Source organism: Carassius carassius, chromosome 40 (assembly GCF_963082965.1).
Source record: "Carassius carassius chromosome 40, fCarCar2.1, whole genome shotgun sequence".
In the NCBI taxonomy this organism is placed as follows: Eukaryota; Metazoa; Chordata; class Actinopteri; order Cypriniformes; family Cyprinidae; genus Carassius; species Carassius carassius.
Window position 1 is genome coordinate 4,126,591 of NC_081794.1, and position 18,778 is coordinate 4,145,368.

Sequence of the window (18,778 nt, forward strand, 5' to 3'; positions counted from 1 at the left end):
TAATATTGACAAAATGATGTGGTAAATTAGTTGGCATACTCAAATCATATGCCAGATTCTGCAAATTTAAACTAAACCAATGAAAAAATATTATTATACTTTAGCAAATAGAAACCCTTTGTAGATTCACTATGTGAAACTAATATTTATTTATTTTTCTATATTAAAAATCAGATTGTTCTCAAGTCATTTTCGATATCATTGTTTCTTGCATGACGTTTGGAAAAAAAATTGTATTTCTGATTTTGAAAAATAGATTATAAAAGTTATTCCTCTATGCTGCCGAATGATGGGAATACAACGCGTCTCTTTCTTCCGTTAAAATTTCAAAGAAGAAGGCGGGCTCCTGGACTCGGGTGTGCGGATTGGTTAAATCTATTGAAGGGGGCGGGGTCTTCATCTTTTTGAAAATAACGGTGCTTAGAGCGACGGGCGCCATTGTTGAGGAGTTTACTGAGCTGTGATGATGTATTGAAGAAAGTTTATCAATATAACACTTTATATCGTGCCAGAGAGCAGACTACACAAACAGAGACTTGGGTTAATAGTTCTACAACACAAAAGGTAAATTTCATATAATGTTTATCTAGAATGTACACGTTTTGCTTTTAAAAAGCGAAACACGTCAGCGCTTTGATTCAGCGGCCGTGGAGCTTTAATAAACACATTCAGAAAGGTGAAATACTTCCCATCCACAGTATATGCACTTCTGCTTTTATTAATAAAAGATAATGCTTTTTGATGTCAGGATGTATGTTTGTGTGTGTTGTATATTTGATGTCAGAGATGGCCCTCCGTGTCGCTGTGAGCGATGGAGCTGCTGGATCCAGACGGGCCTCTCGGGTTCGAGTGGCGGTTCGGCTCAGGCCCTACATGGAGCCGCAGGATGAGAAGAAAGAAGGGCCCTGTGTCAGGGGTCTGGGGCCTCAGAAGCTGGAGATCATCAACTGGAGGAACGCCACTGAGACCCTGCAATACCAGTCAGTCATCATTCTTCAAATTTTCACTTTAAGTGTTTCTAGTACTTCCATTTCTTCTTCCTCAATCCTCTCATTTTCTCTCTCCTGCAGTATTAAGTGCTTTAGCTGTTCATGGTTTGGGAGCTAGTGCTGATGTCAAACTTCTCTGACTAATGTTTGGATTATTAGAGAGAGAAACTCTCATTTATGCTTATATTGTGCATAACAAGAACATTAACAACATACAGAGGATCACAGTGTGTTAAACTATTATCTATTACATTCATAAAACATCAAAAGAAACAACAGAAAGAAAGAAGGAAAACTAAGAAAGTAAAACTACAGGGTTAAAAAAAATAAACAAAGATTTTGTTTTGTAAAAAACAAAAAGTTCCAAAAAGATAAGGATTCAAAAAGTCTATACATCCCGTTTTGCTTTTTTTTTCTTGCATCTTTTAGGGCCTCAATATAATGCTTGAGCTCAATTTTAAATGATATATATGTTAGGTTCATTATTATTACATTTCTGTTTGTGTGTATGGTATTTTCCGTATGTATAATTATTAGGTTAATCACCAAATTTTGCTCCAAAATCGTGTTTTTATATTACAAAAACATATCTTTACCAGATAGTCGAATCTTTAGTTTTGTGAATTTGAATATTAGATATTCAGTGGATTCCTTTTTTGAATTACAAAAAACACATGTAGTCTCCAGGTCATCATTTTGTAAATAATGTAATTGGACAATATTTATCAGTGTCTGTCTTCATTACCCTGTGGAATGGATTTTCAAGGGTATATATATTTATTTATTTATTTCTAATTTTATGAAAAGCTATCACAAATCTGAAATTATGACTGAAACTAACTTGACCCTTCTATTTGTCATCCACATTGAGCTTTATTTATTGAAACGCTATATTTTTCTGCAAGGTTTTTTTTTTTTAGGAACAAAATGTTATGAATTTATAATGACTTAAAAATTATTTGTTTTTTTATTATTATAGTGTTGGAACTCATTCATATATATATATATATATATATATATATATATATATATATATATATATATATACTTTTTTTTTTTTTTTTTGACAGGTCAGAACTCTTATGTAGTTTTTTTCTTTCTTTTTTTTTTTAGGTGCACTCTTGTCATAAATTAATCTTTTACTTTTCCTGCATAATTTTTAACAAAAAACATTGTTGGTGTAAAAATCTATTTAGGAGCCTTAGACCTTTCCTACGCTATGTATTTCATCATGATTAGATTAGGATTTAATTGTAATATAGTGATGTGAATTTAGGCTTCCCACAGAGTGACAGTTATTTAATGTATTTATTTTTTGTGCATTTGATTGATTTTAAACTTTGCATTTAAATTAGTGTATTTGATTGCAGGTTCGACGTGTTTCACGGTGAACAGACCACACAGCAGGAGGTGTTTCTGACCTCGGTCAAGCCCATCCTCCCACACATCCTTAATGGTCAGAACGCCAGTGTCTTTGCCTATGGACCCACCGGAGCAGGTATGACTAGTTTCTGTGTCTCGTGGAGATTGAAAGAATGCCACCACATCCTGTTCCGTTGTTGGCTCCTTTTGTAGTTTTACCTGGCTCTAGATTAAAATATTTCAAAATACAACTGCATTATTTTGTTGAGCACAGCGTTTTGCTTTTTTTGATTAAAAGAAAAGTTATTTGTCATTGAACGTCTCATTCTAGTGAACCAAGTATCTATTTTGTCTCATCTCGTGAGCTAAGTGAATTGTCTCACCTCTAGTGTCCATGAAGGTGATATAGCTCATCATTTTCTAAGTGTATGATGAAGCTTTTAGTCTTCAGGTTATTCAAAGTTAATATTTTTTACGAATATAATTTAAGGAAATTGATAATTTTGCCATAGTATCCCCACAAATGTTAAAGTTGCCACAGTCATTGCATTAAAAAAAAAACTATATTGTGATCTCTGATTTTAGTCCTTAAAAACCAGCCTTCTCGAGTAACTGTTTTTTTTTTTTAGATTATTATGAAGTGCCATAATATAGTCCTTTCACAGTCTTAACATTTTTGGTATTCCTTCCTTTAGGTAAGACCCACACCATGCTCGGCAGTCAAGAGCAGCCGGGTGTTATTCCCAGAGCTGTTAAGGAGGTCTTCAAGCTGGTTGACGCTCAGGAGAAGGAGCAGGATGGTTGGGAATACTCTGTTGGGATGTCTTACCTTGAGATCTACAATGAAAAGGTAATACGTCTTGAGAAAAAACAATATTTCTGTGGGTATTCAGCATCATTACTCCAGTCTTCAGTGTCACACGATCCTTCAGAAATCATTCTAACAGGCTGATTTGCTGCTTTAGAAACACCTTATCAGCATTTAAATGTTTTTACCGGTTATTTATTATTATTACTTTTTTTAGATGGGTAAGCTCAAAAGAACAGCAGTTTAAATTTTTTTTAAATAAATAATTTTGTAAGTATAAATGTTTGTGGGCAGCTCTTCTGGAATATTGAAGTCTTTATGTCTGTAGGTGCTGGACCTGTTGTCCCCGGGTTCCCAGGACCTGCCCATCCGTGAAGACAAGGACAGAAACATCCTCATTCCCGGACTAACGCACACACCCCTTTCATCCTTTACCGATTTCGACACTCATTTTATCCCCGCGAGTCTAAACCGCACCACAGCCTCGACTAAACTCAACCAGCGCTCCAGCCGCAGTCACGCTATCCTCCTCATAAAGGTTTGAACATGCACACTTCTCTTCTTTCTAGTTCCTCCATAGCACTTTAACAGGTCCTGGTCTCTGTGTGGTAGACCATGATTTGGTAGCTGGTGCTGAAATGAAATCTCTCTATCAGAATATACCACTGCCGCTTTCAGTGTCTGCTGGTTGTCTTTGGGAGAGAGAACATTTTATGGTAACATTGTATATGTAGGGTTTTATGATTTTTGCAATGTGGATTTTACTATATAATGCATCATGTTGCAGAATTTTTTCAGTTTGGGGCGAATAAATCTGAAGTAGGGCAGTGCACTTAATCTGATTGTGTAACATGAAAAAACAGACCAAACTGGGACAGACTCAATCCAGAAGAACTGTGGCAGTGTCTCCAAGACAATTCAAGAAACCTGCAAAGCTACCTGAAAAACAATGCAAGTGCACAAAGGACAAAAGCTATTTTTAACACATAGTGTGGTCACAACAAATGTTGATTTAATTTAGTTAAGTTAATAGAATTTAATAATTAAAATCTGTTTATGGCATCCTCAACTTTACAGCATTTTTAAACAAGTGCCTAAAACTTTGTACAGTACTGTAGCTTTGCAGTATTTCTTTTAAGGGTTTTGGAGACATTGGCAGCATTCTTCTGGACTGAGTCTGTCTCAGTTTGTTCTGTTTCTTCATGCTACTCCAGACAGACTGATGATGATCAGATCTCTGTGTGGAGCACTAGCTGCTGTCAGACTCCTTGTGCAAGCAAAAATCTCACTGGATTATTACATTCAATGGCAAAAATAATGTTTGGAAATGTAAACCGATATTTCTTATTGACACACTACAGCAAAACATAGAAATAACTGACTTAAAACCATTTTTTAAAACCAAGACTTTTGCACAGTACTGTGATTTCAATGAGCCCTATAAAGTTACCGGCTCTCTACAAAAGACTAATAATCACTTGAATGCATATGTTTGCTCCTCTCAGGTGGTGAAGTCTCAGCGTGGGCCGCCACACAGACAGCAAACAGGAAAGCTGTATTTAGTTGACCTGGCAGGTTCAGAAGACAACCGGCGCACGGGAAACCAGGGCATCCGTCTGAAAGAGAGCGGGGCCATCAACCTGTCCCTCTTCACCCTCAGTAAAGTGGTGGACGCTCTGAACACAGGGGCCGGGGGCCGCGTGCCCTACAGAGACAGTAAACTGACCCGTCTGCTGCAGGACTCTCTGGGTGGTTCGGCCCATTCAGTCATGATCACAAACATAGCACCAGAGTACATATACTACTTTGACACCTTCTCAGCCCTCAACTTCGCCGCCAAGTCTAAGCAGATTGTCAATCGGCCCTTTGTCAGGGAAACCGTTCTGGCTCCTATGATTGGTAAGCAGTGCAGTTATATGTGTTTTATATATATATATATATATATATATATATATATATATAAAATGTGTGTTTATAATAGGGTATATAATAATAATATTTTTATCCCTTCACTCTTAGCTCCTGGAAAGAGAGCCAGAGAGGAACAGGAGGCTGGAGGTTCTGGTGAGCCCCATAACATATATTCTAAAGAGGGGAAGAAAGCTGAACGGTCCTCGTCTCCACCCATACATCCACAGAGGTAAGACTGCATGTGTTACAACAGATGAATAAATTCGTTGTATGAGCACTTTAACAGGTCTTGGCTTTGTGCAGTAGGCCATGATTTGGTAGCTGGTGCTCAAAGGAACGCTCCCTATTGTAAAAACCACAAGCTGAATGTGCCTCACTGGACATGAATAGGGAGGACATGTGTGCTGTAGTGCTAGGTGATCGAGCTAAAATTGTGAATTCTCAGCCTTTTGAATATATTTAAGTGTAAATCTCTGTTTGTTTACTGTGAATAGCTTTCAAATTAATTTAATTTTGCATTGGGGTTTGTGAATTAACCCTCAAAGTAAAGCTAAACAACCTTAAATTCACCAAAGTTCACCCAAAAATGAAATGAATGTATACACAATGTATACTAGCTTTTGGCTATTGAAAACCATAACCATCTGAAATTAACGGCAGTATCTGCACAGTTAGTAGCCTACATTCAATACAAACATAGATGGTGCAGACATCAGCATTTAGCTTTTGTTTTTGAATTAGGCTGAAACTACAGAGAACTGGCCTTAAATTAAAAGATTAACTGTAACCGTGTGAAATTAAAGGCAACAACTGCATAGTTCTACAGTCCAAACACCACAATCAACACGCATTCAATAAGAGGTTTCTTAATCAGCATTCAGTTTTTTTGTTTTTTCAGTATTTTGTTTTGTTTTTTGGTAAAAAAAAAAAAAAAAAGGTCTTTACCAGTGAGACTAAATAAAAGTATGATATATAAATACATTATTCCAAAATGTTAAAATCAAATAATGTTGGTGCGAATAAAACAAAGATGCAAAGTGTTTCATTCATCCAATTAAAAAAAAAGAAAATTGGGTAATGATTCACATATTTTTTTACTTGTCAATGAAAAATAAATAACTGTTGTCTCAAGTTAAAAAAAAAATATAGATGTGAATCATTACTCTAAAAAATTTAAATTGCATGAATGAAACACTTTTTTTCATTGTGCTACCGCAGGTGATTTTTAAATCAAATTAAGTCGATGTAATTTTAAGGTGACATAAAAATAATCTTCCTATACAGAACTGATGTTTACTTCTGGCTTTTCAAACATGTATGCAAGTTCTACTTTAAAAAACAAAACAAAAAAACTTTCAGTTTTGTCAGTTTCGTCTGTTTAGTTTCTCATCCAACACATAAAAAGTTGAGCTGAACATCCCTTCACTGTCTCCGCTTATGCAGGGCGCGGACAGGTACAGTACGCTCGCGCAGCTTCATTGAGTGCAGGAAAGGGACTCATATTTTGTGCGCAAGTACAACAACGGCTGTTCGCGTCCTGCTATCTGTGCCTTAGACATGTAGCTCTGCACTGCCAGTGTCCTGCGCACAGATTTTGAAATACTTCCACGCAAATGACATGGCGAATGATTGCAATGTAGTCTGTGCACGCAGGCACACTTCTGGAAAAATCGGCCGAAAAAAAGACCAAAAACCAGCCGATAGCGTATTTTAAGCAAAAACCGGCCGGTTCCGATTTATGGCCGGTCAACCGGTCGGTCAACCATAAATGCATACATACGTACACACACACGTGCTAAAAGTTAAAATGTCTTTCAGTTCACCAGATTCTACAGTTCTGGAAAGACTTCTGGCCCTGGAGAAGATGATGATGGGCTCGGCTGAAAGGGAGAGACTCAACTTGCTCAAAACTGTAGCACAGTCCCGTAAGGAAATACAGGTATCGTTGAGCATTTGATTCTATTGCTTGGTCAGAACAACATTTCTATGTCTATTTATATTAGGGCTGTCAAATGGATTTATTGTAACAGTCACAAAATTGTCTGCTTTAAAAATAAATTCTTTTATTTACAAAATGTATTCTTATTAGGGGTGTGCACGGATAGTCGAAAATTCGAATATTCGTTCTGCTCTAATTATTCGATAGATAAAAATGATATTCGAATTTCGCAAAAAAAAAAAAGTTCACAAAACCTAATTTGGTCACTTTCTGTGATTCTCCACGGCATATTTGAAGATGTATGCAAGCAAAAATTAATGAATGAATAAGTCGCCGTTCACATATTGCCCCTAAAAACGCGTGGAAAACGCTAGGCACGCAGCTTTCTCCTTTCCAAAGCGCTCCTGAGGCATCTGCCGTTGCATCATGACCGCGTCGCTTCCATTATGAGCGTTTTTCCTTTGTTTTTTCTTTTGTTCACTTTTTTTTTCTTTGTTGGCTTTTTTTTTTCTTTTTTGCTTTTAATCTGTACTTTTGTTTGTTTGCACGCATTGTTAAAGGTTTTCAGCTACAAAACACGATGTGTAATCAAAAGTTCAAAATGATGGAAACAATAAATGTTGTTGAAAAATAACGTCTGTCTCATTAAACTTAATATAAGTAAACAAATATTCGAATATTTGTTTTTTGTAAGCTCAAATATTCGAATGTGATATTTGTGGAAAACGCCCATCCCTAATTCTTATTGTGTAAATTCCATTTAAAAATACTTATGTAAAATGTATTATTCCAAGCATATTTTATGTATATAAAATCCAATTTATTGTTTTATTTAAATCTGTTTAAAAAGATGCACTATTGTTCTATTATAATTATATGCGTTATAGTTATGAAGCCCAGGGCTCGACATTAAGCTTTGACATGAGCTTGTCCTTTCGACAAGTAAATCAATCATTCACTTGTCAGAGTAAAAAAAGTTACTTGCCTTGGGGGAATTTTTATTTTATTTATTTTTTTATTTTTTGGCACAAATGTAATTTATTCTGAAACAGTCTCATCAGTGGTTTATCGGGTATTACTTTAATCAGCATATTTTTTATATTTGCCTTAAATTGATTGCTGTTACTCTTTTTAACTTTATGAAGAACAATATTTTCCTAAACTGATTAAATGTACGTCTCCATTTACGTTGAATTCTTACATGTGATCAATATATTAAGTTAGAATAATAAGACATTATGGTTGTTACTATTCAAATAAAATCAGTATCAACAAACTCCATCTGTCCAAATGCAAAAAAAAATGTTTTTAGATTAATGTTTTACTTTTTTGACCTACAAATATGAAATGTTGGAAAAATGCAATGATTCTTTTGGAGCAAAATGATCCATAATATGTCTAAAATGTAAGTCCGTTAATATTTCTTGTTTATTTGAATAAAGTTGAAAAAAAAAACAAGATCACATTTGCAATCGAGCTGAAAGTCAGAAAAACATCACTCCTGGTCATGTGATATTGCATATATTATATAGAATATTTATATGCATGTTCGTTCATTTTTGTTTTTGTGTGCTGCTGCGCTTCTAGTGTTGATTTCTCCGAGTCAGACTGGCTGCATGTGCCTCAGCTGACGAGACCTTGATATTGTCAATACATTATCTTTTAATAGTCGTCGTTTACACTGAAAGTAATAAAATCAGGATAATTTTCACCAAATTTTCAGTGCTGCCCTAGTTATTGTTTGTTATTAAAATTTTGATCAGGTTACTTGTCCGGTTGGGCAAGTAAAATTTTCACTTGGCCCTTCACAAAATCCACTTGTCCCGGACAAGCGGATAAGTGTTAATGTCGAGCCCTGTAGCGTATATGTCCGTTTATAATACACGTTTTAAAACCGTATTGTATTCTTCTCTTTCTACTCTGTCGCTGTGAGCAGTTATGAAGTATTGTCCTTTAAAATACTTTACAGCGTTTCAGAAATAAATATTTATGCAAACTACACCGAAATACAACCGTTAACGTATCTTTCAGTGTTTGGGAGTGCTCAAAAAGGTTTTAAGCACTGAATTTTGAATCAATTTCTTGTAAACTCTGATTCTGACGGCGATTAAATTACCACACGACCTTGGTGTGTGTCAAATAGACAGTAGGTTATTAGGCTGGGGATTTTAATGAAGGTGGTGAGTAGGGCTGGGACAACGCGTCGAGGTCATCGATGACGTCGACGCAAAAAATACGTCGACGCAAAATATGCGCATCGATTCGTCGACCTGTTTTTATTTCTCTAAAAAACGTTTGCAAAACGTTTACCTTATGTGCGCTGAATATACGCGATGGCCGGATCAACATTCTGTCCAACGTTATATAACCAATCCAGGGGTTTTTCTGCATTGATCTTTTTTTTTGGCGGCTGTCAAAGCCTTATTTGATCGGTGAGTGACAGTGACAGGGCGCGTACGAGAGAGAGCCCCGGCTGCGCGCGCAAACTCAGTCTTCAAACAACACGAGCACTTCTTGCTCTCTCTCTCCCTTGTGTATATTAATCAAAATCATTAAACACGATAGAAAAAGGGCCAAACACCAAAGTTTCTCGCGCACTCAGTCTTCAAACTACACGAGCTCTCTCTCTCTCTCTCTCTCTCTCTCTCTCTCTCTCTCTCTCTCTCTCTCTCTCTCTCTCTCTCTCTCTCTCGTGCATATTAATCAAAATCATTAGACACAATAGAAAAAGGGCGGAACGCCAAAGTTTCAGGTGGAGCATTCTGAGATTTTTTTTTTCTCCATGACAGGCTGCTGGCTCCCACTGTTAATTTTTTTTTTTTTTTTTTTTTTTTTTTTTTTTTTTTTTTTTGGAAAAGCACTATCTGTATTAACTTAAAGCCCTCAAGTTTACATTGGTTACTGTATTCTTTTAATTGCTCTAAACAAGTATTTTGGGTGACCTTTTTTATTGAATGCTAGTTGTTGTTATTTTCATCTGAAAGAAGAACTTTTTTCAGTAAGCTAGGCCCTATGTGTTCAGTAAGCTTGTTTCAGTAAGCTATGTGTTTTCAAGGCTTCAAGGTTTTATTGAATGCTATCTCTATACAAGTGCAAAGTAATGCATTCTTAGTCAGTCTTTTATTTTGTAATTTTAAGAGCAATAAACATATTGCAATATTAAGGAATTCATGTTTTTTTTTCATTCTGATATGTAAATCAACATGTATAAATTGTTAGTAGTCAATTAATGGGGAGATAATCGAAATCGAATCGGTCCGGAAAAATTAATCGTTAGATTAATCGATGCATCGAAAAACTAATCGCTAGATTAATCGTTTATAAAATAATCGTTTATCCCAGCCCTAGTGGTGAGAAATATTAAATCAAACTACTCCCTGTAAATGGTGAAAGTCACTTTCGTCCCCCTGATAAACATTTACCACCAGAATAGGGCTTAAGTGTGTACTGTGTATATTTATCATGTTAATACAGTATGCATGCATAAATACACACGTGTGTGTGTACTGTATTTTTCGGACTATAGTTAGGTGCGACTTATTTATCAATTAATTTGACATGAACCGAGAGAAATGAACCAATAGAAATGAACCAATAGAAAACATTACAGTCTCCAGCCGCGAGAGGGCGCTCTATGCTGCTCAGTTCTCCTGTAGTCTACACTGAAGACACGGAGCGCCCTCTCGCAGCTGTAGACTGTAATGTTTTCTCTTGGTTCTAAATAAATGCGACTTATAGTCCAGTGCGACTTATGTTTTTTTCCCTCATGACGTATTTTTGGACTGATGCGACTTGTAATCAGGTGCGACTTATAGTCCGAAAAATACGGTATATAAAACATATGAAATAGTGTATGTATGTGTTTCCATATTTATATGTAAATATATACATTACATTTCTTAAATATGTGCATTTATATATACATACACAGTAAACGCACATTATGTAAACAAGCTTTTATTTTGGATGCTTTTAATCATGATTAATACCTAAAAGTATTTTAGAATTTGTGTAGAGTACATCTGAAATGACTTTTATAATCTATAGTTAATTGTATACCTTGTATAACTTGTGCAGAGATTGGCAGGAAAATAGTCTTGATGCTGGCATGGCGTTAAAAAGTAAATGAATAAATAATCGTGATCGATTCGACAGGCCTAATTTCAATGCATTGCGATAGGGTGAAAAAAAACAAGTTTCTCTGGAAAGAAGCAGCAGTGAAACAAACGTCCCTCTTACTTGTGGTAAATTCATCATTTTAGGCCAGATAGCAAATTAGGCCGGATTGCTAAAACCAGTTGCAGAGTCCATGTAAACCTAGTTTTCAGTTGGGCATGAGTGCTCTGTTTGGAAAACCACTTCAACATCAATTAATGGGTGATTTCAAATATCTTATGCTGTCTTCTCATAGATGTTGAAGGAGAAACAGAAAGAGCTGGAGGACAAAGCAAACCTGTTTAACAAGCAGAATGAAACCACAGAGAGAGAGTCCAAAGATGCGCTTCTCTTTAAAACAGATCTGCCTCCACTGCACAGAAAACAGTCTACAGCCGCCAAACCACGCAAACAGCAGGCAGTGGTCACACCGTTACAGGGTAGGATGTGGTTAATTTTATCCTTACAGCCCTCCTGGGACACTCTTTATGCAGAAGAACCCAGTATTGATTGAAGTGGTTTAGTGTTTCATGATCCTTTGAAGATTTCTTCTCTGCCTCTTGAGTTGTGCTGTTAGTATGCTTTGTTTCTGTGGTGATGCAGTTGCTGTGCTCTTCAAGGGTAAGTTAATCCAAAAATGAAAATTCAGTCATTAACTACTCACTCTTAATGTCATTTCAAACATGTAATGGTGCGTTCACACTAAAGGGTCGACCGATATATCGGGCTGATATTTGTCATTTTTTTAATATATCGGCAGATATCCATGTTTGGTAGCGCCAATTTAAAGTCAGGCACGTTGGCGGGCAGCCAACGTGTTATTGGTGCGGTGGAAAGTGCTGCTGACGCATTTGAAGCACCCCAAGCCAAAACATTTGGAAGATTCAACAACAGTCCTGGGAGATAAAGGTAGTCCGAGAATCTCACTCTGTAAATGGGGTGGAGAAGTTGGCAGCTCTTACAAACACTGCAGCGTGATTGAGGGCTCCGTTACTCCGCCGCTCACAGACAGCACCGTGCTCGGAGAGACAGCTGTGCTGGAGCTGCCCAGAATGGTGAATGACATTTGTTCGGAAGCATGATTTGATGCAGACAATAGCCAGGTTTCCATCCAACTCATTTGCATTTAGCGATGTCAATATTCGATAATTTCCATGATCGATCTTCTTTTAAATGAACGATCAATTAATAACCTTAATGCTGCAAAATGCGTCTTCAGTGTTATTATAATGTGCATAAGCCACTTTGGGAAAAAAAGCTTTCTCACCCGAATTAAAGGGGTTTTAGTCTGAATAAAATGCTAGTAGCAGGACTATAAAATGAATAGATGTGATTATGATCATTTGATAAAATGAAGAGAGAGCAATATGTTTGAGATAATTGTTGATTGTTTCCCATCAAGGAGACCGCTGAATGCGCCTTTTTAAATGGTTTTGTTATGCTTGTTGTTGTATTTTAAAACACAACTGCAAATGTAACTGTGGCGCTTGTGGCTGTGCTGTGCAGTCAGTGAACTGCTTTTTTCACATCAAACATTTTATGCAAGTATTATGACCAGTACTTTTTTGTTTGATCCCGGTCTGCAAAATGTTCGATTTAGAATTTGTGTTCCGCTAAGCCTATTTGTTCTTGCATACGAGGACGAGCGAGCGCGGGTTTGTCTACATGTATTTGGAGGTTATTGCTCACGTCTCGTTCTGCACATATCCAAAGGTTTCCATATTCACAATGTATCTGAATGTTAAACTATAATGTTTTTTATTTTTTTAATGTAAACTAGACGGAAAAGATCATCCTCTTCTCATGAGCAAAAACCTCCTTGGCATAACAGCAGAGTGGACTGGTATACTACGGTCTATTTAAACTGACCAGTGTAACCTTTTATATGTCTGGTTGACTGTACTTTATTTATTTTAATAATGAATGAACAGACTGTTATGTAAGTTTGAAATTAGAATGCACTTTAGATGTTCTGTGTCATTTATACCAAACACAAATGTTGCTGGTTTCTAGTGTGTTTGCAGCACTACTATTAATTATTTTTTATAGATTATACTTTTCAGTTTAATTGATTTTTATTTATCCAATTTTATTTTTTATTTAAATGTATATTTAAGTTTACATTAACAAACATAACAAACTTGAAAAATTCTGCATAATAAAAGCTCTAAAACTTATGTAAATGATTGACATGTGTATATATATTATTAGTGTGACATTTTAGCATGCAAATGAAGGGGAAAAATCAAGATATCTGCCCTAAAAATCGGCAGCACATATCGGCCATCGGCTGACCCTGACCTCTAAACGTCGGCTATAGAAAAACCCATATCGGTCGATCTGTAGTTCACACCAGACGCAAATTAAGTGTTAAAGGGTTAGTTCATCGAAAAATCTAAATTGTCATTAATAACTCACCCTCATGTCGTTCCAAACCAGTGAGACCTCTGTTTATCTTCAGAACACAGTTTAAGATATTTTAGATTTAGTCTGAGAGCTCTCAGTCCCTCCGTTGAAACTGTGTGTACTGTTTGAGTACATGAATTACTCCAGGATATTGGTTTGTTTTAACTCAGAGGGAGTGTCAGCCACATTAAAAAAGTTAATAGCTTAAGTCATTTGTGGATTAATTTGTATTGGTGTAGCGAACCGTTTAAAACGATTCAGTTCGATTTGGTGAACTGGTATAAAAAGATCCGGTTGCATCGAATGATTCGTTTGCGAACCGGATATGACAAACTGCTTTGTTTTGAACTCTCTCACAACAGACACGGAAGAGAAGTCCATGATGAATACAGTCTTAGTTTTTGCTATTTTTTGACCAAAAAGTATTTTCGATGCTTCAAAAAATTCTAACTGACGTCACATGGACTACTTTGATGTTTTTCTTACCTTTCTGGACATGGACCGTATACCGTACACACAGCTTCAATGGAGGGACTGAGAGCTCTCGGACTAAATCTAAAATATCTTAAACTGTGTTTTCCGAAGATAAACGGAGGTTCTCACTGGTTTGGAACGACATGAGGGTGAGTTATTAATTACAATTTAGATTTTTGTGTGAACTGTCCTTTTAAGCGCGAGTGATTTACATGTTAAGTTGATGCAAAGACACGAATAGACAACTTGCGGCGCGAATTGAGCGTTTCGGGCATTTTGACTTGCGATTCGTGCGAATCTCGATTCTTGTCTGAAATTTTAAAACTACATTTCATGACGCGATAACAGTAATAATTAGAAAATTATCAGAATACATGGTGGTTGAAATCACAATGCTGCGTGAACTCACCTGGCAGAAGCCCCTCCCATGACGCGGAGTCGCGTCTGTTATTAAGCTAATTTCACGTGTGAATGAAGCAAGTAAACTCAATGTTCAAGCGTCCAACTACGTGCGGATAGTGTGATATATTCGCCCAAGTCACATCTGGTGTGAATGCCTCATAAGACCCTCCCATAGACAGCAAGTGTCCTTACACGATCAATGTCCAGAAACGTAGCAAGGACATCAGTGAAGTAATCCATGTGACATTAGGGGTTGTTGTTGTGAGTAGGGTATTCCTGTCTGCAATACAGCAAACTATACAGTTTCAGGACTGCATTTCTAGGACCCTATAGTTTTTTTTTTTTAGTTTATTATTATTTTTTGTATTAGCAGCTCATACTATCTAGTCTTTGCATATGTTTGTTTGTTGTTTGAATCGGGTCTCTTCTTTCTTTTAGAAGTGGTGAACACCTCACTTCTTTCTGGGACATTTCCAAACTCCTTAAAAACTGCAGTTGTTAAGCCCCTCCTGAAAAAGAGCAATCTTGATAACACCATTTTGAGCAATTTTAGACCAATATCTAATCTTCCTTTTATAGGCAAAATTATAGAAAAGGTAGTTTTTAATCAGCTGAACAAATACTTAAACTCAAATGGATACCTGGACCATTTTCAATCGACCCACGATTTTTCCCTGCAAACACACAGAGCTGTAAATATGAACTAGTGGATCGATAAGATAATTCATTAATAATTTTATAAATGTATCTAAACTGTAAAATGTTTTGATGTTATTTAATATAATATTGATAAGTGTTTAAAATTAATATACTTCATACTTTTGACTCATCCATCTTAAAAATGTTTAAAGGCTGAAATGTGCTCAACACGGACCCCGCAGTGACGGCAAAGTCCGCTAAAAACAACTAAACATGCGAGGGCTAGGGGGAAAAAATAAAGTAATCGATTTGAATAGATTCTCATTTTTATGAACCAATATCGATTCTTAAATCCCAATTGATGCTGTTTTCAGTTGATGAATGAACCATATATATAGTGCGCCTCCCATCCAATAAATCAAAATCATAGGCTAAGCTTTGCTACTTTTCATATGAAATAAAGTCTCTGATTTAAAATTGTCAATTTTTTTTCTAGTAATCGCATACTCTTGTGTGTGGCGTGATAGATCGCTGTTGACACTTCAGATAAAGTGAAGCAGCAGTGCATGTGAACTGATCATCTCTGTTACTTTTACTAGTGTAAGGGAGAGTAAAACAAATGGTAATTTTCATTTTTGGGTGAACTAATCCTTAAAGAGTGCATTTTCTGAAAATCTAAACTTAGTCTGGAATTCCTGAAAATGTATCCACCCTGAGGCCATTCAAGATATAGATCAGTTTGTTTGTTCATTAGAACAGATTTGGAGAAAATTAGCATGGCATCACTTGCTCACTAATGGATGCTCTGCAGTGAATGGGTGCCGTCAGAATGAGTCCAAACAGCTGATAAAAACATCACAAGTAATCCACACCACTCAGTACATCAGTTAACATCTTGTGAAGTGAAAAGCTGCATGTTTATAAGAAACTGATCCATCACAATGTTTTTAACATCAAGTTGTTGCTTAGTTTAATAAAATACAGTGGAAAAACAGTGAGAGTGATAAACCGTATACGTTGATAAAGCACAGTCTACAAGCAAAAACTGTTTCAAACCAATATGTTCGTAGATTTTGTTGTGCGACGACAACAGGGGATGGACTTTTTCACTGAAAAAAGGCAGTATTATGGACACCATATTTTGTCCATAAGAAACAGTATATAGTTAAAACACCCTAATGATGGATTTGTTTCTTGCAAAACTGTATCTTTGCACTTCAAGATGTTAATCGATGGACTGGAGTTGTGTAGATAACTTGTGGATTGTGATGCATTTTACTCTCATTCTGACGGCACCCATTCACTTAAGAGGATCCACTGGTGAGCAAGTGAAGGAATTTCACCAAAACTGTTCTGATTAAAAAAAATAAACACATTTTGGATGGGCTGAAGTTTGAGTACATGTTCAGCAATTTTTATTAATTTTTTTGGTTGAATTTCTTTAAGCACTAGATTTCAGACTGTAGTATTTGGTAAATAAGGCCCTTTTTTCCTGTCCAAACAGTCTCTCAGGTGCAGCCCTTGCAGCAGTGTGCTGTGGTGTGTAAACCCTCACAATTCTTGGATAAAAAGAAGAAACGTGTCCAAACCGAGGTCAGTGGGCTGCTGGTTGTTCTTTACATGTTTTACAATGTACAACAATTAACATTGTGCCGCCCAGGAGATTTGGGAAATTGCCATTCATGTCCGTTTAAAATCATGCTGTGACTGTAACAGCCAACAAAAGTACCATAATTTTTTTATTCATTTATTTATTATCTTTGAACTTTGAAGCATGGTTTGGCAAGTTTTGCACCATGTTTTGGGTGAATGAACTTAAAAGATTGACGGAAATTTCTCAGGTTTCATTAAAAGCTGTCAAGCAATGGTATATTTTCCAATTATTGACAGTAACTGAGATGTTAGTTTGCTGTTTGACATGAAGATTAAATGGGTTTTTCTGCTGGTAAGGTGTGTGAGGGGAAGGAGAACGGAGGTGTGGATTGTCCCCCTTCTGATGAGGTCAACTGGGAGTCCCATCTGGATTCAGCATTACTAGAGCAGTCCAGGAAGAAGATCCTGCAGACGCTCAACTCCGGCTCTCTGAAGGATCTCAAGAGCCTGCAGCTGATCGGAGACAAGAAAGCCAAACTGATCATGGGCTGGAGAGAGATTCATGGGGACTTCACACAGGTAGAAGTCTGGCTCTTCACCTGTGAAGTGTGAAACTCTGACCAAGAGAGCCTCAATTCATATTTAGTTTTCTCTTTATTTTCTTTGTTTGTAGTTGGAAGACCTGAAGAAAATAGAAGGCATTACAGCTAAACGTTTCTCCTCTTTCATAAAGGTTTGTGTCAGTAATGTCCGCTTGATATGGAGCTTTAATAATGTGTCAGGAGAGAATCAGACTAGAATGTGATTTAGAAGATTTCCTTTGAGTCACACTCTTTCTTCTTCCCCTCGCAGGCCAATATTCTCAGCAGTATGGGAAAATGAAGCGCATGAGCCGCTGTCTGAAGAGGAGCATTTGTTTTTAAGATGTTTTTACACACACTTTGAGTGTAACATTTTGTACAGGTTTTTTTTGTGTACAAGCTTCTGTTTACTTGACTGCTTCATGTTTTCTATCATTTCGGCATACTATTTTTGCCTTTTTTAGTATTTAACTTTTTTTTAAATTATTATTTTATTATAATGAACTGATCATTTATCGCGGCACTAAATAAATGCCACCATCACATAAAGAAGCTCTCTGAGGATTATTTTGTATTTTATAGTTGATTAATAAATCAAACTAAATCATTTGTTAACATCCTTTTACAGAGATCTGCCTGATGCTGTGAGTTACTCATTGCGTGTCTTTAGTAAACCCTGACAGTTTCTTAATGCCAAATTATGGTTTGTGCCAGTGCATGCTGCTAGCCAGATTTACCATTTTACCATTCAGAGGCATCCATTCGACTATTTTGAAATTAAACTTCCAAAAGACAAAACAAAAATATTACATTTCAGAATTATGCTCAAAGATTACTGTAAGCACAAAACATTTTAGCCTGTACTATCATTATATCCTTTTAAATGTCAGCTTTTTGTGATAATGGCTTGTCTATTGGCTGAACCCTGAGCACGCTGGGAATCTGGGTCACAGGTGCATCCTGTTTCTCTGTAGGACCACAGAGAGAAACCTCTCAATCACTAAACGTAAAGTTTTGATTTGCTGAAAATGTTCTCACCCTCAGGCCATTCAAGATCTAGACAAGTTTATTTCTTTATGGCAACAGATTTGGAGAAATGTAGCATTGCATCAGTTGCTCACCAATGCATCCTCTGCAGTGAATGGGTGCCATCAGAATGAGAGTCCAAACAGCTGATAAAAACATCACAATCCAAACCACACCAGTCCATCAGTTAATGTCTTGTGAAGCAAACCCTGCATATTTAGAAGAAATAAATCCATTAAGATGTTTAACTTCAAACCGTTGCTTTGGCTAAACTGCGAGCCCTCTATCAATATTATTGGTTTCTTCAGTGAAAAATAATCTTATCTACCACTAAATTGTTTTTAAAACGTAAAACCTTTAAACGATTTCTGCAAAAAGGGTCTGTCAAATGAAGCCCCTTGGTTTGGTGTTTAGTCACGTGTTTTATCAAAGGCTTAAATGCCAATATAGGGTTCTGTATATCCTTGACTTGTCATTCAGTATTTGCATTTTG

At 36.5% G+C, this 18,778-nt stretch overlaps 1 protein-coding gene across 1 annotated transcript; it reads left to right on the plus strand.

Moving 5' to 3' along the window:
• Positions 1-411: 411 nt before the first annotated feature.
• Positions 412-17,630, plus strand: LOC132121983 (kinesin-like protein KIF22). The gene is made up of 13 exons (XM_059531762.1): positions 412-564; positions 785-980; positions 2,360-2,487; positions 3,047-3,201; positions 3,488-3,697; positions 4,665-5,058; positions 5,179-5,299; positions 6,889-7,009; positions 11,421-11,604; positions 16,590-16,678; positions 17,036-17,257; positions 17,352-17,411; positions 17,531-17,630. The coding sequence occupies exons 2-13, from the start codon at positions 787-789 to the stop codon at positions 17,558-17,560; spliced, it is 1,908 nt and encodes a 635-aa protein (XP_059387745.1). The 5' UTR covers positions 412-564; positions 785-786; the 3' UTR covers positions 17,561-17,630.
• Positions 17,631-18,778: the final 1,148 nt, after the last annotated feature.

Excerpts from the sequence above, each read along its gene's own strand:
- LOC132121983 (XM_059531762.1), top strand. The coding sequence starts at position 787 with ATGGCCCTCCGTGTCGCTGTGAGCGATGGAGCTGCTGGATCCAGACGG. Across the intron at positions 5,300-6,888 it reads CCACCCATACATCCACAGAG|TTCACCAGATTCTACAGTTC; the intron begins GTAAGACTGCAT and ends AATGTCTTTCAG. Across the intron at positions 7,010-11,420 it reads AGTCCCGTAAGGAAATACAG|ATGTTGAAGGAGAAACAGAA; the intron begins GTATCGTTGAGC and ends GTCTTCTCATAG.